Source organism: Hydra viridissima, unplaced genomic scaffold, assembly GCF_058129835.1.
Source record: "Hydra viridissima isolate aposymbiotic clone 2 unplaced genomic scaffold, HvirCarnegie_v1 scaffold_6, whole genome shotgun sequence".
Classification (NCBI taxonomy): Eukaryota; Metazoa; Cnidaria; class Hydrozoa; order Anthoathecata; family Hydridae; genus Hydra; species Hydra viridissima.
The window spans coordinates 16,639,745-16,666,853 of NW_028324305.1; the positions used below are offsets into that span (position 1 = coordinate 16,639,745).

Sequence of the window (27,109 nt, forward strand, 5' to 3'; positions counted from 1 at the left end):
TGGTATAAAATAAATATTACATTTAATGCATTTGTCACAGTGTTTCATTTATTGCAGATTTTTTTATAATATTAATATAATACGCAGTGTCCCAAAAAAAATGCATGCACACTTTGTTAATATATCCTTTCTAATTTGTTTACGTGTTATTTGCGAACAACCCATTTAAAATAATAGTGAATACAAGACCTAACTTGTTATTAATTATTATTTTATGGAAGATGGAGCAGCTTCTTTTCTATCATTGTGACTTGTAAGCTTACCTCGATGAAAATCTACAGATGGATTTGGCCTCCGCATTCTCCAAACTTCATACCACTAGATTTTTTTTAGGTGGGGATTTATCAAAGATGAGTTTTATTTTTCAAAAATGAAATGGCTCTTTATGTTTGCAATTCCATTGCTTTGCGTTATCAGCAATCTTTGAATAAAAATTGGGACAACTTCAGACACTTAAGCTAAGTAAAAAAATTGTCCTTTTAATCTTTAGTACATCTGAATGTATATCCATTTTACAATTACATAAATTGTGCATACATAATTTTGGCACACTTGGTTCATTGCTTTAACCCCCTCCCCTCTTTACACTGTCCATTCGGCTCTTACCATCAAGCAATGAGCTTGTATTTTAACTTGTACACAATATTAAAAACGTTTATGTAGCAGATAAAAACAATTTCTACATAAAACTAATCATTTCTTTCATAGAAAGAGCAATAAATATATTAAGTTATTAGCTTCTTAATTTTTTTTTTTTTTACTATTGATTATTCGGAATGAATTTTTCATTAAATGAAACTTGGTTTGAATATATGTTCCATAAAGCTACGAGATCCATAACGCACCTCCAATGAAACAATCTCTAATAAAAGGAAACGCTTCAAGTAAACACGGCATGCAGCTCCAATTAGATATTCTCTTAAGAGTTTCATGGCTTCTTTTACTTCACGCCTATAATAATAAAAGATAAAAAAAAAATTACTAACATTAAAACTTTTAACAAATGAAGGGATTGAGAAAGCCTAAAAGATTTTTAGGTTAAGAATAGTAAGACTTCATTTCCGACAAAAAAAAAAAAAACATTGCTTAAACATTACTTTGTTCACTTATTTTCAGACTAAATTTGATTTATTTCGCTTTTAAGCGTTATTTGCTTAAAAAAAGCACCTGTAATTGAGAGTACGTTATTTTAATAACACATTAAATTGTAGCAAAATGGAAAAAAGTCCAAATGTTTAGATTCTTTTGAAAGTTACGGAGTTGTTAACATTAATAATAGTTAAATGTTATTATTCTTTACAAACAAGTAATTTCTAGATAAGAAATCACCAATAAACAAGTTATTTACCAAATTTGCTCAAGTATCAGGCCTCTTTGTTATTGAAAGTGTTCTTATGGTATTTTCATCCTTGCTTCTTCGAAAAACGCTTCTACGTTTTTTAGACAAATGCTCTTCGGGTTCAAAAACGTTTTTTTCTATGTTAATTTGTACCTTTAATTGGACTTTTTGGCATTCTGTGCTGTAACATCGAATTAAAGAGTTCTCTTTTATCCTATCTATTTCAAGTCTTTCTGAAGTTTGAATATGGTTGTGGTTTAACTTTTTAGCCAAAAGATTTTCATCTTTATTATTTTTATCTTTTTCAGCTTCATTATTTGGTTCGTTTTTTTTTTTACGTTTCGTGTTCATTTTCGTTTTTTTGTTCGTGTTATCTACGTAATTATTCACAATTTGTTCCGACTTTTTATCTCCATCATTTGTGATAATCACTTCGATGGAATGTTCATCTTTAGCTAGAAAAACATCATTTTCAGAAATAGAAATACTTTCAGAAAAAGTATTGTTTTCTTTCAATAGCTGTGGTCGTTTTAAAATAGTCTTCTGAGTTGCCCCATTTCTTTGATTTAAGCTATTAAGGTGTTCACTTTCTTCTTCGCATGTGCTTAAAGATGCTAAAAATAAAAAAACGGTTTTTCTGTTTATCTTTTTAACTTGAACAAAATAAATAAGTTTCTTTAAATTTTTTTTTTGTTTAATAAGTTGTTTTTAGTACAAATTTAATGAGAATCTTAAAGATATTTTTAATTAAATCGAACACAATTAGCAGTCATTAAACCGAACACAATTAATAAAGATTAAGAAAGATTGAACGCGAAAGATGCTATTAACAAAAAAATGAGCAAGAAGTGGAATGAAACCTCTAAGCAAGGTAAAAAAACCTTAAAACAACAATTTTAACATGTAAAAAAAAAAGGAATACGAAATGATTTTTTCTTTGCTTTTTTTTTGAGAAACCCCCCCCCCCCCCTCTATCTTTTCCTACAAAGTTAGTTTGATCTACACTTAGTTAATCAAAAAATAAAAATGATAATAAATAAAATATTGAAAAAAAGTAAAATTAAGAAGATTTTTGTGATTAGTTTTAAACCATTCTTTCTCAAAGAGTCATATCTTTTATGTCGAGCCTGTTTGATTCGTCTCATTAAAATAAATCTATGGTTTTGGTTACTTTTATAGAACTCTACTAATGTAAACTTCGACTTATATATACAAATAAAAATTGAATAATACACAATGATACCTGCCATAGAACTATCGGAATCATTGACTGTTTTTATATCTTTTTCATAATTTCTTAACAAAGAGTTAGTATTTCTGCTGCATTCAACTTCAGCTTCTTGATAAACATCATCCTCAAACTTAATCAGTTTTTCTTTTTTCCTTGATATCCAATGCTGTTTTTCATTCGTTTCGAGTTCTGATGGAAGTCGAGAGCGATTTGTTTTGCCGAAATTCTCTGGCAGCAAGTCATCTGACAATGACGTCACCGTTTCTTTTCTGCTACCGATTGTGCTTTTTTCCCTAGTCAGGCTTTTTTCCCTTAAAACACTGCTGCGGGTCCACGGGTCTAAAACTATTTTAAAAGACGCCTCACAATGAATTGGTAAGTAAAATAGTTGAACAGCTCATTAAAGAAAATTAACAGATGCTATAAGTTTCGTATTTCAGACAGTTTCATAATCATTCTTACCCCAGCGGTCTTGCTCCGGATTTTTGTATCCCGCTATCGTGCACCATCGTCTAAATAAATATATCACTCCGCGTCGGTATGGTTTGCACAAAGTTGCATACGCAATAGGGTTGAGCATAGAATTGACAACTGCTACTCTCATTGCAAATAGATCCAATTTTTCCAACTGAGCTTTCTCACCCAACTGAGCAGAGAGAACAACAATCTATTTAGAAAATGTATTTAGTAAAGATTTAGGTAAAATTTACGCTGTTTGGTGATTACAAAAATTGTCACAAAGATTAGCATCAAGTGGGATTGAAATCTTTTTATTTTATCAATTTTATCATTTTATAAAAACTTACCAAAAAAGGAAGCCACGTAAACCAAAATATGACTATCAACACCAGAGTTAAATATGAAAACATTTTCTCTGTTTTCAAATTCCATTTGGCTTTTGTTCTAATTTTATTTGCCATTTTACGATGGCGCTTAATCAGCTCTCTGATCTTATAAAATACAATGACATAAGAGATTAGAACTACAATGTTCATGGTAAATCCGTACAATACTATAAACAGCGAATAACCAAAAGTGCCTCTAGAGTATTTGGAATAATCAAAGTGGCAATAAGCACCTTTAAAATATGGAATCATTCTACCTAATCCAAGCAATGGTAATGCCGAGTGTAACCCAGTGAAAGTCATTGCTATGAGTACGGATAATTTAATACTTTTTGTTGTCACGTAGTGTCTGTGTACAAAAGGCTTGACAATAGCCAAAAATCGCTCGAATGCCATGAAAGTCAGAATGAGCATTGAACCAGAATTTGTGGTGAACGCAATCCAACCATAAAAATTACACAAATGACTGTCTAAAAAATTGCATTTTTAAAAATCAGCATTTACAAGAAAAGTAAAGCGGTAGATTTTACATGACAATATTAAAATTTTTATTATTTAAATTACATTAGTTTAGTTTTAAAAAAATATCATTTCATTATTAATACATGCAATTGATTAAAGTACGTACGTCCACAAATCGTGTATGCGCATTTCGAATAGTTTACAATTACTTTTCTTTTCTATGAAAAAGCGCTTATTGCGATGGGTTTAGACAAGGCAACGCAAAAGTTTATTTATCAAAGTTTCAGTGTTAAAAAAAAGTATATTAAGTTATAAAAGCATTTCCCTTGCAACTACGACCGCTTAACATTATTTGGTAAGTGTCAGGACTATGATAAATAAAGCTGTAAAAATAATATGGAACGTACAAAAATAATATGGAACGTACAAAAGCTGTAAAAAAAAATATGGAACGTACAAATGAGCGGAACGAAGTTATCTTACCGATTGTCAAGTGCCATTCCGAAAGATAAATATACACCGTTATTGGCACAGGGACCAAGCCTTTACAAAAATCTGATACAGCTAATGCGAATACATATATGTCTGTTGCGTTTTTGTTCTTTAGTTTTGATATTACTGCTATTGCCAGCGCATTGAGCAGTATAATAAACACGTTTATTACAAGCAAACTTCCTCCTAAAACATTGTCGTGTATGCCAAACCCAGATGTATTTCGACTGTTCGACGATTTATTCATTTTTCGCTCATTTTTTCGTAAAGCGAAAACAAACTTGCCGGTATAATTTATCATATAAACTTTTCGTTATACTAATGTTCATCTTGCAATCTGAAAACAAAAGAGAAAAAAAAAGCTGGTTTTTTAAGGGAATTTAACAGTTCGATGTTTATCTTTGTATTCAAATATGTTTCGAACCATTGTCCACTATAAATAATACAAAGTCAAATAATAAACATCAGGCCTTAACTAACAAATACATTTTTTTAATAAAAAGCGATTTTTTAAAAAAAGAACTTTTAGATATGCGGAATATGTTATAATATTGCCACGTGTTTTATTCAAAACGTGTGTAACTTAGATTGCATAAGTGGAAAATAAAGTATATCAATAATTGTTTGTAACCAACGAGGTTCAAACTTTACTGGAGATAATTTCTACATGTAAATCAAACTTTGCTGAAAAATTATCTACGTGTAGACAAAACGTTAAACGAAATTGAAGCTTGGAATTCATAAGTGAGGTCATTATGTTTACATAATTTGATTTTGTAACAAGAGACAAGAGTGTTAGGTCAAAATAAATATTACAGTTTCATCAAACACATAAAATAAATTATTATAACAGCAGTTAAATGTACTATCATAGACATTAAACATCTCACGCTAGCATATTTTAAAATTTTATCTAGGTAATAGGAATTATAGTCGTCTTGGAGTCGAGGGTGTTTAGTAGCAGCTTCTAATATCAAAGTAAACGTGTTCTTATACAAAGATGATAACTTGATGAACGTAATGAAACATATATGAAACATATATGAAATATGCTCAATGAATTGCAGAATGTTGCAAAACGTTTTTTTATCTCCCTAATGTTTTTCAGTTGCACTTATCTCTCTGCATTAAAAATTTTTATAGCAGTTATTTCGAGATTTTTGAATGAAGAGATAAAGATATTTTTTGGTTTATGGTTTCTAATCTTTCGGAACGAAAGCATCACTAGGTTCACTATTCACATACATCTTCAAGTAATTAAGGCTGTATGGTTTCTGTCTACATTATTGGTCACTGGATCTTCTTGAAGTACAGACAAACGATTCTTTCGAAAATCATCGTAGGTTTGGAGAGTAGATGGAAGTCGAAAACGACCAATTTCAGTATCTGATGTTGATGCATTTTGCTGAGATAGCTCAGAATCGTTTTTCTTCTCCGTGTCTCGCTCCTTTTTCTCAAGCAATACTCTCCTGCTCCTTCTTGCGGTGCTTCTGCGTTTCCACGGGTCTATGACATAAAAAGTGAATTATTTTGAAATGCAGGATTACATAAAAAACTTATTTTCCAAAGTCCATTTGACTTTGACAAAATGATAATACTGCTTACCCCAAACATCGCTGTCAGTGTTCTTTGCTCCAATCACTGAAAACAATTTCTTAAAGGAGTAAATTATTCCACGCCTGTAGGGTTTACAAACCGAGGCGTACGCGATAGGATTTAGAATGGAGTTTATTACTGCGACGCGTATGGCGAACAAATCAAGTTTGTCTGGTAAATTCCGAGCACCTATTTGACTATATAGCACAACACTCTAAAACAATAACATCAAATATCTTTTAAAATTCCAATAAAAATAAATCAAGGAGTTTGATATTTTTAAACTTAACAATATTTTTTGATAATATTAAATGACAATATCGATTCGATAACATTGGCTAAATCGATATCACATACCGATTTGATACGATTCGATACGATTCAAAAACACTGACTATATCGATACCATATATCGATTCGATAACACCGGCAGAACATTTGTTTGCATCGATTGTCAAAACATTATGTCTTATTTCATTAGCTTACCTTACAGAGTAATGCTCAGAAAACAAGTTCGTAAATGAGTTATCATTATAATAAGATATATGAGATATTTATTAGAAATTTAAGTAAGAAAAAAGTTGTTTACTTAGGTCACCTTTTCTATATGGTTAGATACATCATACCAGGTAGTTATTTAAAGTGTAGATATGTATTGAGCTATTGCGTAAGATTGTCTGTAATTGGGAAGTCGTTTGTAAGCAGGGAAAACCCTCTTTAAAGATGGAGTTATAAAATTGCCTGAACGTTGAGTCGAAACGATAGAATATGCAGTATACTTGCTTGTGCAAAATTTTTTAGAATTTGTATTTACTGAATTATTGATATAATACAGAATGAACTTATGCAACAATTTAATACTTAAGTACCGTCTTATAAGAATATTACTTACCAGAAATGGAAGCCAGCTAAACCAAAAAAGTAGCATCAGCACCACGGTGAGGTAGGAGAACATTTTTTCTGTTTTCAAGTTGATCTGTTCTCCTTCCTTACTGTAATTATGAGACATTCTGCGGTGTCTACGAATTAAGTTCTGAATTTTGTAAAACACAAATCCATAACTAACAAATACAATAAGAATCATTCCCAGTCCGTAAGTTACTATAAATAAAGAATAAAAGGTAGTTCCTCGGGTATGTGTTGAATAATCAAAATGGCAATAAGCGCCTTTGTAGTAAGGCAACATTCTTCCTACTCCAATCAGTGGTAAAGCCGATTGAATAGATGTAAATACGATGGCGATGCTAACTGCTGTTTTTACTCGAATGATTGTTACCCATTTTCTGTGAGCAAATGGTTTAACAACTGCAATGAACCTTTCAAATGCCATTAATGTTAAAATAAGCATCGATCCAGAATTTATTGCGAAAGCAATGTAACCATAAAAATTGCACCAGAAACTATCTAAAAACAAGCCAACCTATTAAATAAACTAATCACTTTAATAGAAAGGATGAAAATAACTTTTAAAAAAATGTTAGAAATAAGAAATTTCGAAAAGAAAACTGTATATAGATATGTACAAAGAGTATCGCGCCAGATGAAGCTATTTATGGCCACAAAAATCAAATTTAAAGTTTACTGAAACAATAATGAAAATGCAAAATAACTTCAACAGCGATTAAAAGGTTCACAGGTTGGGCATTTGAAAATAAATATTTAGCTAAATAAATAATGCACTCAAATGCATATCCTTTGAAGTGAGTGAACTTCTAAAAGATGACCAGGGAATTTCGCAATATTTAACAAAATCAGGGCTGGCAACAAAATTTGGGCTGGATAATTATGACTCAGTTAACATACCATATTATCTTCGGTTTAAATATTTCATATTCTTACTCTTAGTCTTAAAAGGAAAAATACCTTTTTTAAAATCTTCAAAGGTCGATACTCTTTTTCTGAAGTTAAATAACTAAAATCTAGAAAAACCTATCGATGTTTTGAGAAAAATTTATCGATGTTTTGAGAAAAACCTATCGATGTTTTAAAATCTAGAAAAACCTATCGATGTTTTGAGAAAAATCTATCAATGTTTTGAGAAAAACCTATCGATGTTTTAAAATCTAGAAAAACCTATTCGATATTTTGAGAGCTTTAAGCATAGAGTATAGAGTTCTATGCCAATTTGTTACATTAAAGTTACGAGTCGAGTTTTGGACAGTTTTAGTTTTGAAAACTTGTAGAATTATTTTAGTTCATAACTCAAGCAATAATAAGTTTTACGTTATATAATTTACGCTAAAACAGCATTCCGGACATATCTAAAATAAATTCACTTCGTAAGGAAACCATTACAGTCGGCTCCAAAACGTTGATACGCCTATCAAAACTCCTTCATTCAAATTTAAGAACAGTACTTAACACGCATAATTGAAATACTTCGCATAGTGCTGCGAAAGATTTTATTATTGCTCTATTATTGGCCATTGCTATATTTATCTTTGTAAATCATAAATTATCTGAACATAGGAATTAATAATCCTCAACAAATAAATAAAAGTTTGTATTAAAATTGAACATGAAAGAGATTCCTAAACATACCTTGCACGAAATACCATTCCGTAAGATAAACATACACTGACAGCGGCACCGGTATTACTCCTTTAAAAAGATCGCACATTGCTAACGATAGGACAAATATATCGACTGCATTTTTGTGTCTGAACTTCGAAATTGCAACAATTACCATGGTGTTAAAGAATATAATAAGCACGTTAATGACAAGTAAACTGCCACCAAGAACGTCATCTCGGATTCCAACAGTCTTGTTTAATGTACCGTTCATTTTTGCTTCAAAAAAAATATTATACAGTTAAATTTACGTCTATATAATACGTCTATACTAAAATGTACGTTTCTCTTTAATTGTTAATTACTAATACCGACTGCCTTTTTGCTTTGACTAAAAATATCTTTTGCTTTTCTTAGATCTCTTCTTTTTTTCTCCCAGTTTTCGGTACCATTATTATGATTCCATTATTGGAGATACGTTAGTAAAGAGGTCGAGAAAGTATAAAACAAGATTAACATAAAGCTTTTGCTTTCCGCTTTTATATGTGCAAGTTTGCGAATGGCAGATACTCTCATTTTATTAGAAGGGACTAACAAGGTTTATATAATTAAAATTTCTAACAAATATCTTCTCAAAAATGAAATATACTCGTTTTATCTTAAAAACCGCAATAAAATGAACTTTTAAAAAAAAAAAAATACTCCTTAGAATTTAAGTGGAATTCCTCGCTCACGTTACAAGAAAAATAGAAGCACAATAAACAAGTTCATCTCCTATTTTAAACCCATGAATATAAACAATCTTCTGACAAATGTTTTTCGAAATTTTAAAATTTCCGAAAACTTACAAAAGTTTTTTTAAAATTCAAAAACCCTTTAATCACACCTTGAATAAAAAAAGAGAACATTTCGACTTTAAGTCTCTTATTAAGCGGCTCAAAGTATGTTTTAAAAATCTCTTTCCTCTTTGTTTTTGCTGAAAAAAAAAAATGTAAACTTGAACGGTGCAACAAAACGAGAAGTAATAGTAATACGATAACACTGTCAAAGGTTATAGTATTTTAGTTAACCAAAACAGAATATATTTATATGATCAATATTTATAACTATTTTGCTTGTTGTGATAGACTCAAACGAAACCAAACCATTTTAAAAATTTATCTTTATTTATTTGCCGATTAACGCTATTGAAAAAACATAATCAACTCTTGTCAATTTTTTTATATATATAAAATTATTCATATGAAATTAATGCAGCTTATTTACATAAGGACTTGATTTTTGTATAACTATTGAATTGGAGATATTGTCATCTAAAATCTAATAGATATATAATATGTACAAAAATATTAAGCACAGTATAGAATTAGACACAAACAAATAAACAGTTACACACAGACATCCATATATGTATATGTATATACATATGTATATATGAATTCATGCTTTCATTTAATTTAAAGAAACAGATTAACAAAGGATAATGATTAACAGTGATCACTGTCGTTGCTCCTCCAATGAGAAACAAAAATGTTTAAGTTAATCTTCAAGAAAATAAAGAGATTATCAGCAAACAACGATCAAATTGATGATTTTGCATAAAAACTGGTTTGAATGAAAGATAACCTCTGAAAACGGAACTGAAATTTTTAAAGCTTCCAGAGGCTTATTGTGTTGTTTTGCTCGTGTTAGAAATACTATTATTATTATGCTAAAAGAAAATATTTTTCTTAAAGCTGGGTTAAAAGTATGTTTTAAGAAATCTGTCATACTTTTACAGAGAATTCAAAATCAAGTAAAGTGCGAAAATAAGCATTTTTAAAGCGATTGTTCTTTTTCTTAATACTATGAAATATAAGCAAAGTCAGAAGAGAAGTGTCTGACTACAAGCAGTTGCCTTTTTGGATTATTGTTTTTTTTAATTATGGTTTTATGATCATGATATGATAATCAAAATTTAAATGATTTTGTACAGCGTGTTTCTATTTTCCATTTACTGAATTGTAGTTACGCGTGCCGAACGTTTTCTAACGATTGATATTTGATTGGAATCTCCGAATAAAACATATTTTATTGAATTAAGCTTCCGTAATATTTTCTGTAAACAAAAAAAAGATAAAAAAAAAAAAAAAGTAAACATAAAATGATGCACATTGGAGAGCATTGAATGTGTGTTAAGGAGCAATCCATATCTCCTTCTCAACTCCGCAACCAACAACATTTAATGCGCAACTTTGATTTAAGACAAATTTGACTCTATTGAACATTAATCAATAAATATAGTTAATAAAAAGACGTTAGATCCATCAAAAAGTATTTTTTCTAGTTCTCTATTTTTTTTCTCTATCTGTAGGCTTACAAAAAAGAAGAAAATCAACTGATTTATTATTATTTTCATTAAGCTCAGTACAGCAATATTCGATTGCACGTCCGTAAAAAGATACAGCTTTTTTCAGAATGGCTTTTATTGCAAGTGTAGACAGAGCAGTACATGCCGTTGTAAAATATAACATTTTTTCCGAGGTCGGGTTAAGATATTGTCTCGTCACTTTTAGTTCTTATTCAATTTTAATGAAACTCACTTTCTGCATTTATTAATTTACTCGTGAACTGCAGTAGATTTTTTTTTTTTTTTTTTACATAATTTTCCTTTTTCAATATTAAGTGCTCAAACATTTTGTGTTATCATAAAATTGCCCATCAAAATTATTCTCATATGGCAATAGAGTTTAGATTAATGACTTTTAGTGGAGAACTTTTCTTTATTACCGTGGTAACGGCGATACTTCGATAAAATATTTGCTCCTATAAACTGCGGTTTATCAGTTTATTTAGAGAAAAAGTTTCAATAAATCTGGATACAATCAGTAACTCTATTAATAGGCAAGTTTATATTTTTCCTTTATTTGATAAATCTTTGGCTAAAAGAACTCATTAACTGATATAAACAAAACTTTAGAAAAACAACTGCATTAAGTTTAAATAAATTACTTATATCAAATTACTTACTCGTCGTATTAACTGCATTGAGTGACTTTTTTTCAGTTAACCCTTTCATGCACCAATTATTTTTCTGTAACTAATACAACTCATAAAAAATCATTTATAAAGTGACAGTGGTACTATGAAATGTTAAATTTGACTTTTTTTTACAGCCTTTTTCAACTCTCATTTACAAAATAATATTGTTTTCAATCGGTTAGAATGCACCATTTGAATTGGGGAAGCTTAGCTTAATTTGTTGTTATACAACAACCCAGCGCATAAAAGGGTTAATGAGTTCTTGCCGTGACACAATGATATGACTATTAGCGTGTATTTGATTAGTTCACAACTGAAAAAAGGGTTTAATAAAATTAAAACTTACATTAACAATTTGACTTAATCTACTTAATTAAAATTGTCCCCCTTTTGCGGAGCAATTTTTTTTCACCAAAAAAAAAAAAAAAAAATTTTTTTAATTTTCAACAAGTTATTACAATATCAGAAAATTTCCAGTTTTAATTGGAAAATTTCTTATATTTAACTTGTCGAACACTAATTCAGCAGAAGTGGACAAAAATAGCATCGTTAGGGCATTCCTAATACAACCATGTAAATGTCTTTATCACGTTTATTGATTATTACATTTATCGTGATTTTATTAGGGGTAATATGGCTAATTAAAGTGTATATAGTTAAAATCTAAATATTTTATGTAAAGCCGCCTTCAAAAAAGTTTTTATATCACTTTCCGGCAGATATAGAGGGGGTTCTAAGGACGTTTAAACAGCATGTTAATTGGACCCTTTTCAATTCATAAAAAAGACACTTGAGTCTAAAAAAATCCTAAATCATCATTAATATATTTTAAAAAAATAGTTTTGAGTGTCTTAATCAGTGGTACTTAAACGCAGGCGCTCGTACATTTTAGTTGATTTCCATTTATCTAAATCTTTCCCAGAAATGAATGTATTCCAGGAAAATATTGACCTAGGTTGGAGAAAATACTCTGAGTGTATCTGAGAAAATGCTATTTACGTATTGCTGAGCTTCTTGTATCCTACGAAGACATTGGGAGGATTATCCCCATCGTCAAGCATTAAATGGATTTATTGCTTCGGATTTGCAAGTTCGTTACAATAACTTGTGCGTGCTTCTGGTTTGCAGCACCTTTAATTAAATCGGCTTCTACAAACAGTTTGATGCTGATCCCTGATAAAAGATGAAGATTTCAAGTCTTGAAACCTCTCCAGTGCAGATGTTGTCACACAATACTCCTTGAACCTGTCTTTAGCACTTTGTCTGGCAGCAGAGTTCTTGACCGCTGCAATTAACATATGGATTGACCATACCAACTCAGTTGCTGCTCGCAAGACAGATGCTGCTAGAGTTGCGGGACAATTGTTTAACTTAGCTACCGAGCAAAAAAAAGAAAAGTTGAAAACAACGACCGGAGAAGACGTAAAAACGATGATTCATTGACCCGTCACGTAAGTATATGATAAAACTGAAAGAAGAAAAGTTAAACAAAAACAACTGGCTAAAGACGTAAAGACGAAGACTCATCAACCTGCCATATAAATAAATGATGAATAGGTATTGCAACGGAAAATAACCAAAAACTATAAGCTCTAAAAAAGAAAGAGTTTTACAGGAGGGAGACGGATAGAAGGAGAGAAGAGGAGAGGAAGACAGAGTTTAAATAGAAGTAAAAAAGAGTTTTTAAGAAAGTTTTAAGAAAAATTTTAAAGAGAGAGAATTTTTGTGATTGAAAAACATTTGGGTAAACAAGAAAATTTATGAGTGAATAAAAGAGAAAAAAGGAGAAGAAATTTTTAATAATCAGAAAAAGTAAGGAATTAAAGAGAAGTCAGAAGAAATATTAATGAAAGAAGAATAACCCGAAGTTTTGGTCTTTTCAAAAAAATGATATTCATAAAAAAAAAGAAGAACAAAAAGAGAAGTAATTGATAAAAACAGCATCGAACACTACAAGCATCGAATACTACAAGCATCGAACACTACAAGCATCGAACACAACAAGCATCGAACACTACAAGCATCGAACACTACCAGCATCGAACACTACAAGCATCGAACTCTACGAGTATCGAACACTACGAGTATCGAACACTACGAGTATCGAACACTACGAGTATCGAACACTACGAGTATCGAACACTACGAGTATCGAACACTACGAGTATCGAACACTACGAGTATCGAACACTACGAGTATCGAACACTACGAGTAGAGTAAGAAAGTATTATTTGTATTTATACAAATGTAATGAATAAAAGAACGCTAACCATTACACACTAATAGAACGCTTATTGAGTTATATTGTATAATAGAATATACTGAGGACAATAAACACAAGATTAACCCTTTAACAATTAGACCTTGCCCATTCCTAACCAAACTATCCCCACATCATCAACCTTTATACCAACCTTCACATTTAACTTTCTAATAACCCTAGAACCTATACCTATCAAAATCCTAAACCTTACTACAGCTATAAATAACAAATAACACCACTTATAAAACATTTATTTATTAAAAACGCCGCCCTCACATTATTAAAAATTTCCTTTTGTTTTATGAAGTACGCGATGAAGTAGACTTTTTTAAAAAAGCATATCCCTATTAAAGATGACCAATTTAAGTTTATCTTGAAACTTATGTCTTTGATTTTAAAGTTCTTTTTACCGTGCTTTAATATTTACGTCTTCTGTACGACAACGAGCCCGGGTATTTGTAGTGCGCGTGTCGTAAAAATACGTCAATGTTATTTAAAAATAGCTTCCTCAACAACTTTTCAAAAGAGTAAGCTAAAAATTGGCTTCGGACATCCAGAAAACAATTCACTTCTTTTAATTATCTTAATATTGTAGCTTTTAAATCAGTTAATTACAAGGAAATATTCTGAAAGTTTTAAACAAACAAAAAACACGTGTTCGCACTTTTTAGACTGGTAGTTTAAATCTTTAAAACAAAAAAGAAATGCTCGATTATGTTATAAATTAGAGAAAGCAAGTAAAAAGCTTTTACTCTCTTTAGAACTTTATTATCCTCCTTTATGCGATAGTTCATCCCTCTGGGTGATTATCCTTAAATACTTCATCCGATGCATCCTAATACTGTGTCGCAAAAATGCAATTTTAAATATTTTAAAAAAATGCATAGCTACTAAAAATAAAACTTTAAATTAAATTTTCCATAATGTACAAATAATTTCCATATGTACAAAATTATTCTTTGTGATAGAGCGCTACATTTAAAAAAAAAACAAACTAAAAACCATTTTAAACATTTGGGGAAAATTAAAAACCATTTTAAAAATCTTTTTGTTATTCTTTAAATCAGAAGGCTGCAGTTTGATTTTCAGTGTTCAGTAAGGTTGTTTAAAGCTGAGAAAAATATACTCACGTACTTTTACTTTCCTGTTTTTAAATAGTAAGGACCTTTTTTTTATTCACTCATTTTAAGTGACCGTCCTTACATGCCACGCTGGCATTTCTTGCTATTCCTATCCACCTTTTCTATACACTGCCTAATTTGAAAATATATGCTGCATTTATAAGAAATATTTAGTGTGTGACGTCTTGTTTAACGTTTTAATTAATTGTAATTTAATTAATTATATTTTTCAATTTATTGTATATTATATTAACATTGTGTATTAGTTTTATATATTTTTTATATTATCATTTTATGAATATAATTTTACATATTAAATTATTATTACATAATAATTGTATATCAAATTAATATTATATTATAGCTATATATAAAATATTTATATATTATATTAGTTAATTATATTTAAATTTGGGTTTTAATTTATATTATTATCATAAATTTTTATTTCAAAAAATTTTAACTCATTCTTTTTATATTAAATTATTTTTAGTTTATCATTTTTGTTTCTAACGTAGACTTAGAAGTTTATTGCTGTCTTTATCCATTATATTTATATGTAGATAAAAGATCACATGGATAAAACACAGTTGAATTATTAATTAAATCATTACAGTGAGGCTTTGACAGTTAACTATAAATATATTTTAAATTTACTTTTGCTAGGTAGAAAGAAATTTACACAAAATGAAGCTACTATTCGCTTAATTAATGAAAACAAAAAAATCTCTGAATTTAAGCAAAATTTTTTGTGATATATAAACCCAGAAAAAGTTTGAGCACTTTTTAGCATAGTGATCAGTTGCTACTATAGGCAATTCTAATCATCCCTGCAATTTTATTGCAGTATACGCATGTTAAACGTCTTTGAGTAAAATAATTTGAAAATTATTTGTCGATTAATCAATAAACAAATTATACTGTGTTTACACTTTGTAAACAAGACCTTCTGCAAGATGAATATCTTTTTTAGGTACATTTCATAAATAAACATGATTTACAAAAAAAAAAAAATATATTCTTTCCAGAATGACAATTGTAAAATGTAACTCCTACTTTTTTCTCAACCTTCCTAAACCACTTTATAGATTTTTTAGTCCACTTATAGATTTTTTTAGAAGCAACGTTTTCTTCAAAATTTCTAAGTAATTCCCAAAAAATTTAAAAAAAAACAACCTTGAAACTTGCTTGAAACAAGCTTGAAACCTTGAAACTTAGCTCTTTTAACATTTACACATAAAAATGCAAAATGTAATCACAGTATTGACACTATTATCGACAACAACTTTCTTTCTAAAAGCGTATGTACTCACTTACCTAACTTAACGGATCTCTCGATTACTTCGAGGATAAATATATCAATTAATTTTTTTCCAGCTTCCAGTTGTTCTCCACTCGGCAGCTATTTTGTAACTAACAATATCGTAAAATTATGTTTGAAGAAATATGTTCTTCACTAAAAAAAAATTCACATGGCTACCATTTGTATCTGTTTTTTTCGTCTGATACAAGAGGGCTACGATTTCAGTAACTCGAAAAATTTTAACTCCAGAATAAAACATTAATAGAAATAAACCGATAATCGATTTTTAAAAAAACAATAACTGGAATATATACAATAAAACCGATTTTTGTAACTAATAACATAATGCTTTTTAATCTCGTACAGATTTGACTAATTGTTAAAAAAATAGTTTGAAAACAAACTTCGCTGTTGTAAATGTCTGTATTTCATATATGGCTTAGCCGCAAACAAATATTTGCTTCCTATGTTATTAAAGCAAGTATGTTCTTGTAAAAAAAAGTGGTTTGTTCTTAAGAAAAACAAAAAAGTTAGCAAATATTTGGGAGATATTTCAACCAGCAAGCTCTTATATATTAAGCAGAAAATCAAACGGGCTCGCTTTAAAATTCTCAAGTCTCACTTTGACAAAACCATGAATGTGAATCTAGATGACGAGGCAAAAATTTATTCGAATGCATACTCACTCTACCCAAATCCTGCTTACAAACTAAAGTGATGATATAGTAGCCTAAGTAAACTGGTGAGTATTAGCAAGACTAACAATCCACAAACAGTTGGTGTAAATACCACGCAGTGGAATGGCCTGAGCTTTTCTCTTAAAGTTACGCGTAACAGTTTGTATATTTTATTTTACGGAGCAAATTGTTTATATAATTTACATTTTTATGTGGCTTGATCCAGCTGCAAAAGGCCGTTATTAAAAAGTTGATAAAGTCAGAATTTGAGCGCAGTTTTGAAAAATCGGTTGTTTATTAATTGCGAAGGAAGAAACCAATAAGAAGTTTTAAGAAAGATTTAAAAAAAACAAAATGTGGGAAAAATTTTGTAAAACGTAACATTTTTTTTTCTTAATTTTTTAAAAATTTTACTATTAACACATTAACATTTCAAATATTCCGTTTTCTTACTAGAAAGAGATATAGATAGCTATTTCGTAATAGCTCATTTATGAAAATATGGTATAAAATGTTAGCTGTTATTTTCCCAAGAAAGTATAACAAGGCGGTACAGACGACAACATTGTCTATACGAAGCATAACAAAAGAGGTTTTCGTTTTAAAACACCTGGTTTAAACATCTTGGTTGATAATTTTAAAAAAAGCTAATTGTTAAAAAGAAAAGAAGATGTGTTTTAAATATTGCAGCAGAAAATATTATTTAGTAATTTAGATCAAAACTATATTAAGATCGAAAAGAGTTATTATATTTCTTTAAAACATGTGAACGTGAAATCCTATAAAGCATCATAGGCATAATCAAAACGAGGTACAAGCAGCAATTTTTATTTAGATGGGCATGGGTGCGAATAGAATCAACGATGAAATCAAAAAGAACCCAATTTATATTTTAAAAAATAATTCATATTTTTAAAAAAAGGATTATTTTCTAAATATAAAAGGTTGTAAGAATTTGGCTATGATAGGCATTTCAGAAAAAAAATTATTTTATTAGCTATAGAAAAAAACGATATAAATTACTATAATAAACCCACCCATAAGTAATGCCAGCCTTAACTGTATCAATAAGATGTGAGTGTGCGTGGGTGTTTCTATTAACAGTGTTCGATTTTAAATAGTTAATATGCAAGTACTTTGTTATAAACTGCAAAGGTTAATAAGCCCCCACCCCCACCCCCCTTTCAGTTTTTCATGGTAAATTATCTTTTTAAGTTGAAACATTTAATTAACTTCTAGAATGCAAAATTATGTGAACTTTTATTTAAAATACCTTTGCCTTATTTAAAGCAAGCTAGCGCTCTAACGCACCAGAAATATTTCTTCGTAATTTTGCGTAGCACAAGTTGAAATGTATCTCTAAATTTTAATCAGAAATCTAGAAAAGCTTTAATATTATTTCGTTAACTCAATTTCACTAAGAAATATCAAATAATGTTTATAATTGTTTATAATAATGTTTATAAAAACGGCCTAATGGCTAAGATTGGTTGCGAGCTGGCTAGGCCGGTGTGCTTGTATTAAACTGATACTTTTCTTTTTTTTCCGCCAGTTCCTCAAAGGGGAGGCAAACTCAGGGTCGACGTGCTTCTGGGTCTTCCCTGGAGAGGTTCGGGCAAGTCTACAAGGCATTCGCTGGCGGACCTAAAATATTCAATACCTCAAATAATGTTTATCAACTGGTTTCCATTATATAAGCATTATAAGGTATGGCGATGAAATGGGAATTTTCAACTTATAACCGGCCGGATTAAAAATGGAAAACGATATACCTGGTACATTACTTATAATTTAACTTTAACAACTTAATGACCATTTATAAGGGCTTGTTTACCAGAATTTATTGCATTTTGTTTCAACTTTTGAATAACTGTTTGATGGCTATGAACTAAAGAGAAAAAGGTTAGACTGAACTAAAGTTAGACTGCGTGAAAGTTATTAGTTAAAACATATTTAATTTATCTACCACATGATTAGTTTTAGTTGCTGAAAATTTAAAAATAAACTAATATCAATTAACAAGGAAAAAAAAATTTTATAATAAAGATGTTTAGCTTACATAATTGGAATAAAACATGTGGGTGAACACAACCGAAGTATTCAGTCAATACGTTTTTTAAGTTTAACGTCTAATTACCAGTTTTAAAGTCTTAAAATTCTTGTGTGAGAGAACAATAAAAATAGCTAGAATTCCACCACAGTTAGAAATCATTTTTTCTGTGGATTAAAAATTCTGTTTAACAAAAAAAATCGAAACTAACAGCTTTTAAGCTTTTAAAATTTTAACCCAAAAATATTGGAAACAAAAATCCTTTCCTGCTTGAATCCGTGGACTTACATGCTTGAATCCATGGACTTACATGGATTGGCAACTTTGAAAATTTAGGTTATAAAGTTGAATTGCTCGAAATACTTCTATCAAAACGTTCGTTAATAGATAACAATTAATTAAATAGCAAATATTACATAAAAAAAAGGTATAAAGATTTTAGTGTTTAAAATAAATAAATAATAATAAAAGTAATTCTATTTCGACCTCACAGTTTAGAATTCCTTTATTTATACGGAAAATCTTTGTTTAAACTTTTTTTGATTTTAAATTTATTTCAATTTATTCATTCTAAATAACGTTTAGCTGTAAACGAAAAAGCTGTGCGAAAAAATGGCCTAGCATGTTTAAGCTGTTTACGAAAGTTAAAAACTCTTTTAAAACTAATATGCATAGAGTTTTGCACTAAAGGCCACTGATTGTATTTCAGGTGGCGTGAATACAAAAACAATCTTAGTCAAAACAAAAACAAAAAATCTAAATTATATTTTTATAAAAAAAAGAGTTTAAAAAAATGAGCAATCACACGCTATCGTGTATATCAATATAGATATATCGGTTGTACCATTTATCGATTGTAAATTGATATATACTGATTTATATACTGGTATAGTCGTTGGATATAAATGATTCGATGTCTTTAAAAACAATACGAAGTTGAAGAAAATTACCTTTTTAATAGATCTATTGACTTCAAAGAAGAAAATCACCTTAAATAAATTACACACTGGATCTTATTAATTGTTACCTGACACATATCGCACACCTTTTATAAAATCATTGTAATTTCAACCTGTTAGATATTGAGAAATTTTAAGATTTCATGAAAAGTTAAGGCTGGCACATTTTTAAATAAAATGTCTATATCTATGGAACACCTAATTTCACGATTTTTTTATCCAATCAAGGTATTCAATTTCTGTTAATTCTGTGCATTAACGGCAGAGCTTGTTTTTTTTTTTATTTTTATTGTCAGAAAATGATTGCAAAAAAACGTTTTTCTATATTAAGACAGAAAAAAAATTTGAAAAACCAACATTTCTGACATTGAATTCGTTAAACTTCTTTCTTTTTAGTTAAGTCACGTTCTTGTCTTTTTTTATTATTTTTATTATTTAATTGGGCCACGGTCTTAGCTTCTTTTTGATTTATTAGGACTAATAAACAGTCAAGATTGGCTCTAAATAAATGAAGAGCAATTTAAGTTTCCTGCACAAGTTGTTAAACAAGTTCAGCAAAATGCATCTGTTTTAAAATGAAATTTGTAACAAAATACCGAAGAAAAAGTAAAATTAGTTGTTTGATTGAACTTTAATTACATTTTTAGTCATGAATTTTTTTTTTAATGTAAAAAAAAGAAGCAAAAAATGCTCTTGTATCGCCGTATTTTTAATGTAACCTCTAAGTAACAGGCAATTTTTATTAAAATTCAATCGAACATAAAATTAATTAATTTTTAACTTTAAGTCAAAAAGAGTATAAAAAACGCCATTTTTACATATTCAAATTAAAAAAAAAAACCGGTTTGATAGTAATTTGCTTGAACTTGTGTTTTAGGGGAGAGATTATATGCAATAGAAAAGTACATTCATTAGCTTAATAAATATACTCTTAAATGGATGATATGTGCTAATATGGTAAGACCAAAGATACACAGCACACCGATTATTTTAAAGATAAAACGTGCGACCAACGAAATAAATAATAAAACTTCAAAAAAATTTTTTTTTTTTGAGAAATTAATGATTTCCATGGTTACTTGGGTAGAAAGATATCACCCGAATGTTTCATTTAAAATCAAAATGGTAGCAGAAAAGTTAAAAAAATCCACAAAAAATAATTTGAACTTTGTATACATTTACATATTTAGTAAAACCTGAGGTGACCAAATATAATTAAGAGCATTTAAGAAGATTTAATAATCAAAAGTCAATGTGATCGCCATTTTGTTCTTCTACAGAAAGAGGTCTTCAATAAAATTGTAACTGTCTTCAAAAAAATAAGGTTCTAATGGTGACGTTGCTGTCATTCTCATCCACACTATTACTTTTGTTGAATGATTTGGCTCTTCCAAAAGTCTACTTGTTTTCTCTTTACGACATTATACACAATTGCTGGTGTTAATGGATCAGTTGGCATAAAAACTTGTAACATTTGTGAATAAAAATTGATCCATAAAGTATCTTCCATTTCTTCTTTAAACCATTGGGCGGAATTTAGCCGTTCTTGATTGTCATCATCAATGTCACATTGCAGTTTAGGGGATAGTTTTCTTTTCTTCTATTAGAGTTGCACTTCAGGAAAATGAGCATCTTTTCTCTCAACCCGTTGCTATAACCCTTTTATGCACCAATTATTTTTCCATAGCTAACATAACCCATAAAAAATCATCTACAAAATGACAGCGGTATTATGAAATGCTAAAGTAAACTTTTTCAACAGCCTTTTTCAACTCTTCTTTATAAAATAATATTGTTTTCAATCGGTGAGAATGCAACATTTGAATAGGGGAACCCAGCGCATGAAAGGGATAAGATTTTCACGTTGTTACAAGATTTTCTGTAGACCTACTAAGATAACCAAATCTGCCCGTTGTTATAAGATTTTTACTTTCCTGAAGTGCAAGACTCAATTATTTCAATAAACTTATAGGGCTTATTTTTTCAAACCACACAAGGTTTGGCATTTCCTCACCGCTGTGGTACTCCAACGGGATTTATAAACACTCGATCTTCAGTTTCAAGATGCACCATCTCAATTTCCTAACCTGAAGAAATCTAGACTGAAATAAGTAGCACAAACAAAATCCCTGATAAGGCATTTCCTTTCGCATAAAGTTGAACAATAATAGTTAACAGCTATAAAGGATATAAGTGTTTACTTTCTCTGCAAGTTTCTTTAAGTGTTTACTTTTTCTGCAAGCTTTTTAAAGTTTTTATTTACTTAAAATTTTTTTTTCGTATAAAAATAAATAATCTAGGATGCGAAGTTTCTGATAAATTTTGGTTCATTAAATTTTTTAACCAATACTCAACAGCTGTTTAAATAAAAAAAAAAAAAATAATACTGTTTAAATAAAAATCGAACAAAAAATCTTCACCGTCGAGCAAAACTTTTATTGGATTCCACTTTTTAAGATCAACAGTGTAAGTATCAAATTTTGAATAACAACCGTGTGTATCATTATAAATATGTATGATAAATATGTATTAATGTGATTTTTTTTTTTATTAACAAAACCTTCGATTGAAACCAATGCTCTTGAACTCTATCGAATTCTGCGGTCAAATTTTCTCATGTCTGCTTTACCCGGAAAAATTTCCAACAGAGGGGAGTTTGGAATGCTGAATTTCAACATTTTTTCATAGCTGACCGAGCAGTAATTGTTTCCACTCTGCCAAAAAAAGTCAGCTAAAATCTTTTTTTAGTGAATCAGTTGTTAACCAAGAAAAATTATCCATGTCACACATACAGCTTTATTTATTTTTAAAAGCTTTTGATTTATTTCTTTTTCAACAGTAACAATGGAAAACAAATATTTTGCCATTACAGAAAACATAATTTTAGCCAGAAAAGCCAGGTTGATCAATTTTTTTTTTTATTGTATGTATTTAACATTCAATAAAAAAAAATTCCCGAAAATTCCATTTCATCTTTTGACTCTCGTCAAAGTTTCTTATATTAGGAAGCGGGAGTTTTTAGGAAGGCGCATATCGCGAGGTTAGAATTATATTGTTCTCTCATTTTAAAAGTTGGGAGAAAATGAGTTTTACATTTTAGTAAGTAATGATTACTTTTAAAATAATCTTTATTTTTTAAATTTTTTTCTAAATAGTTTGATTAAACATAAATTAATTAAAGCGTAAGTTATTATTTCTTTAAAAAAGTAATTTTTGCTTTTAGAAAAAAATCAAAAACTTTCTCTCAACGTTTAAAATCGGAGATAGAACAAAATAATCATAACCTCGAGATGTTATGTAAATTATTAAAATGCCAGTAGTAAATAGATTTTTCAATTTTGCCCCATGCATTCAATAGAAACACATCGTTTAGGAGAGGTATTAAGTAACTTTACTTCTTAAGTAAAAAATATCCTCAGCACAAACACTCTCAAGCGATACTCTTTTAGAATGAAGAGCTGTAAAAACAAAAACTGATTCAGGGTTTTTTTTAAACATTCAAGTTCAACAGGTATTGTACTCCTTACTCTTAAAAATTAAAAGTAGTGTTGTGAACGTTTGGGGCTATGAGTATATCTGGAATAATTGTTGGTGGTTCTGAAATTCTTTTTCACGCTAAGATTTCTGTTGGTCAATGTTATTGCTAGGAATTCGATAAACAGGTACTTTTGAGCTGGCTGATTCACGATAATTATTAATCTACAGCATTTTATGACCATTCTTACTCAGGGTACATAGCATTTTTAAAGCCTAGTTTTTCATTTGTTTGTTAAAAAAGTTTTACAGTTCAGGTAATTCAATAGTATACCTGCATTTGTTTTTAATATGCATCGGCGTTCGGTTTTTTGGTTTTTAAAGAACAGTAACGAAAATGTTAGTTTTAAGATTTACATATTTAAATATACAAGTTAAATTTATTAACAAGTTTTAAAAAATTTATGAAAGAATTTGCTTTTTTAAATGCATACTGCGTTTTATTTTAATGAACTTCAGAAAATTCAAATTACTTTACAAGACTGATATATATGTTGGTTATTATGTTGTTATTCGTTTAAAAAAAAAAAAATTGAATGTCAATTGCTTAGTTTTTAAGTCATAACAAACAATACAGAGTTTCTTAAAACTCAACTTAATCACTTAGTGGTTTAACTTACTATAGAATAACAATTGTGTATGAAAGCTTTTCAAAATATAGTGGTTTAACTTACTATAGAATAACAATTGTGTATGAAAGCTTTTCAAAATATACGAACAATTACGAACAAGCTTCAGTTAAATTAGGGATTGTCATATTCGAGAAAACGGTAAAAACTTCACGTTTTCGAAACTTAAGAAATTTTTTCTCGAGAAATTCTCTCGGGAATTTTATACGAGATTCCCGACCTCGTGAAAAAAATTTTCGATTTTTTTTTTTTTTGTCAGAGCTTTTTTTTTGGGTTTGTAAGTGGTCAGCGGGAATGTTAAACGAGTTTCTTGCAATAATATTTTTATTTGGGGGTTTGATTTAGATTTTCAGTTAATAACGAGGTTTTAGATAAGAACGAGACTTTATCGTTAAACGAGTTTCTTTATTTAACGGGATAAATCTTGAAGTCAATTTATAAATTTTATTCATCGATGTCTCTGCTGACCAGTATAGCTAAATTTCTTTATTTAAAATAAAACTGAATAATGGAAAATTTAGTAGTAATGCTTGTTTTATATCAACTTTATATGGTTTTGTTAACTTCTTTTTTAATACTTTACAAAATTTAAACGTAACTTACAATAATATTTTACTCAAGCAAGTTGTAGTCGGCTTTGTTAGTTTAAATGTTAACAAATATTTGAAAAATTGATTTAAAACTGATCAACGTAAAAATGTTAGTTCAGATGTTTTTCCCGTTTTATACGGAATTCTCGAAAGGAACAAAAAAGTTCTCATTTATCGAGAAATAATGGGAAATCGAAACCAGTTATCGCATCCCAGAATGCCCAAAAAGTCACAAATATACTTAACAACTAAAATATAGGCATCAAGAAGCAACATTTCTTTCCAGTCACTTAAATTTTAAAAAACACAAACTATTCCGTTTATCTTTTTTTTTTCGGATTTTTTCAAAGTAATTTTAAGAACGGAAAAATTCACGTTTATCGGACTTTTTTTTTGAGGTTTCGATCTGGATTCAACAACGGGATTCTGACGCTGCTCAGTTAAAAAAAGTCTTTGTGCATTGTCAAGGTCTGTTCCTAGAAGATCGCGATTACATTATATATCACTAAATAATTATATTATGATATTTATATATATCACTAAATGTAAATATCATAATATAATTATTTAGTGATATATACTAATATAACAATATAATTAACAATGAAAGTTTGAAAAAAAAAAAAAAAATTATTTGTATTAAATATTATGCCATAATTTATTTGTGAGAATTTTTTTGCGGAATTTTTTTTTTTTGATGATATTTTTGCCTGGTTAGTAAGTAAACCTTTAACTTAACTTATCGTACTAATCAACAGTAACATAATAATAGTATTAATGACGATCATAATAGTATTAATTGTGTAATTGTTTTTTTTTTGTTGAAAGTGTCATAATTTTATTAATTGAAATTACACAACTTGTTGATTTAGTCTCATGAATATCTTCGGCAGTTTTCACAATGAAAAGGATTTTAAAGAGAGCTCAATTAATATTGTTGACTTTTTTTACCAGTATTATTTATATTTGGCTTTTTAACTCAATCAGACATCAGTCGCAAAAGTACCGTAGGGATATACAAATACTATTTTATACTTCTTTTTTTGGTAAGAAACCTTGGGAACTTTATCCAATTGATGAAAGTTGTGAACTGAAATTGGAAGGTTGCAATGTTGTTTACGATGAAAGTTTGTTTAATCAAAGTGATATTGTTCTTTTTCATGATCGAGACATGCCAAAGTACGAAGATTTATTGGAATTAAGCAAACTGCGAAATAGCAGACAACTGTGGGTTTACTTCAGTATGGAAAGTCCATTGAATTCATATAATTTTATCTACACGGATTATTTTTTCAACTTATCGTCGACTTACACCTTGAATTCAGATGTTCGCATTCCTTACGGTCAACATATGCGAAATAAAGGTAAAGAAAATAAATTTAAAAAGCCAATCGATTACTTTAAAAACAAAACAAAGAGCGTTGCTTGGATAGCAAGCAACTGCGCTCACATAGAAAGGCACATCTTTGTAAATGAGCTCATTAGGCGTGGAGTTGACGTAGAAGTATCAGGTGCTTGTTCACAGTACTTTGAAAAAGTATTCACTTGTTCGTCACATGATTGCAAACAAAGTCTAAGTCAATTTATGTTTTACATAGCTGCTGAAAACTCATTTTGCGAAGATTATATAACCGAGAAGTATTGGAGAAACGCAATTGATGCCAATGTAGTCCCTATTGTACTTGGAGGAGCAAATTACTCAAATGAACAACTTGCTATTCCGGGTTCTTTTGTGAATCCGTTTGATTTTGATTCTATAGATACTTTTGTTAGTTATATTAAACAGTTAGAACGAAATAGCGAAATGTATAACAGTTACTTTGATTGGAAACAAAATTGGTATGTTTTACCGTCCAAATGTCCATCATACGTCTATGATCTTTGCAGCAGAGCCAAAATGGGTTTTAATAAAAAAGCTCAGTTCCATGCATCTTTTGCTCCTGAGCTGTGTCATCAAGGAAAATTAAAGTTTTATGAATGGATGAATAACAAATGATATTTTTATTGTTTAGTGTAACATTTTCACCAACCTACCTTTTAAAAACACTACCAAAGTATGATAGTGAGTATATCCGCAGTAAGTATATCTGCAGCAATGAACAAAGTGATTGATGTTCACATTCTTTTGAATGTGGCCATCAATCAGGTTGTTCATGCTGATAACAACTGACCGTGGTGTAATAGCTTTTCTAGACTAAATTTTCATCCAGAAAGGGTTGCTTATTCCATAAATATTGGTTTTCAGCACCATATGCTAGATCTAATTTTGGACGCTCCACTTTCTCTCCCGCCTCCCTCCCCTTTTTTTGTTTGATTATAATAGAGACCTTTATGCTTATTAAGAAACGTATAAATATATAGGTTTCAAAATCAATGTAAAGTGCTCTAATCTGAAGTTGAAAAAACAGAAATATATAACAAATCGCTAATATTCGTCAAAGTTCTTCGATTTAGAGGGAGAAAAGTTGTTAACCTCATAGTGTAA

The 27,109-nt window shown here is 29.4% G+C and overlaps 3 protein-coding genes and 1 long non-coding RNA gene across 13 annotated transcripts; 1 reads left to right on the forward strand and 3 right to left on the reverse strand.

Annotated features, from left to right (window-relative positions):
- Positions 1 to 682: 682 nt before the first annotated feature.
- On the reverse strand, positions 683 to 5,113 carry LOC145190761 (rhodopsin, GQ-coupled-like). Its single transcript, XM_090090452.1, has 6 exons — positions 4,361 to 5,113; positions 3,377 to 3,885; positions 3,033 to 3,237; positions 2,583 to 2,915; positions 1,349 to 1,953; positions 683 to 951 (listed from the first exon to the last, which is right to left on the reverse strand). The coding sequence occupies exons 1-5, from the start codon at positions 4,668 to 4,670 to the stop codon at positions 1,358 to 1,360; spliced, it is 1,953 nt and encodes a 650-aa protein (XP_089946578.1). The 5' UTR covers positions 4,671 to 5,113; the 3' UTR covers positions 683 to 951; positions 1,349 to 1,357.
- LOC145190764 (rhodopsin, GQ-coupled-like) lies at positions 5,107 to 16,488 on the reverse strand. 2 transcript variants are annotated; one of them, XM_090090453.1, is made up of 5 exons: positions 16,200 to 16,488; positions 8,507 to 8,755; positions 6,858 to 7,369; positions 5,975 to 6,179; positions 5,107 to 5,875 (listed from the first exon to the last, which is right to left on the reverse strand). In XM_090090453.1, the coding sequence occupies exons 2-5, from the start codon at positions 8,748 to 8,750 to the stop codon at positions 5,619 to 5,621; spliced, it is 1,218 nt and encodes a 405-aa protein (XP_089946579.1). In that variant the 5' UTR covers positions 8,751 to 8,755; positions 16,200 to 16,488; the 3' UTR covers positions 5,107 to 5,618. The 2 variants fall into 2 exon arrangements, with proteins under 2 accessions (XP_089946579.1, XP_089946580.1); XM_090090454.1 differs by lacking the exon at positions 16,200 to 16,488 and adding an exon at positions 8,848 to 8,957.
- Positions 16,489 to 18,326: 1,838 nt separating this feature from the next.
- LOC149887288 (uncharacterized) lies at positions 18,327 to 19,217 on the reverse strand. Its single transcript, XR_016453611.1, has 3 exons — positions 18,922 to 19,217; positions 18,635 to 18,750; positions 18,327 to 18,506 (listed from the first exon to the last, which is right to left on the reverse strand). It is a non-coding gene; the product is annotated as an uncharacterized LOC149887288 (long non-coding RNA).
- A 780-nt stretch (positions 19,218 to 19,997) lies between these two features.
- On the forward strand, positions 19,998 to 26,837 carry LOC149887289 (lewis-type alpha-(1,3)-fucosyltransferase-like). Of its 9 annotated transcripts, none has more exons than XM_090091268.1 (3): positions 22,125 to 22,337; positions 25,023 to 25,092; positions 25,497 to 26,837. In XM_090091268.1, the coding sequence occupies exon 3, from the start codon at positions 25,526 to 25,528 to the stop codon at positions 26,618 to 26,620; it is 1,095 nt and encodes a 364-aa protein (XP_089947394.1). In that variant the 5' UTR covers positions 22,125 to 22,337; positions 25,023 to 25,092; positions 25,497 to 25,525; the 3' UTR covers positions 26,621 to 26,837. The 9 variants fall into 9 exon arrangements, with proteins under 9 accessions (XP_089947397.1, XP_089947394.1, XP_089947390.1 ...); XM_090091267.1 differs by lacking the exon at positions 22,125 to 22,337 and adding an exon at positions 23,257 to 23,601; XM_090091265.1 differs by lacking the exon at positions 22,125 to 22,337 and adding an exon at positions 23,257 to 23,533.
- Positions 26,838 to 27,109: the final 272 nt, after the last annotated feature.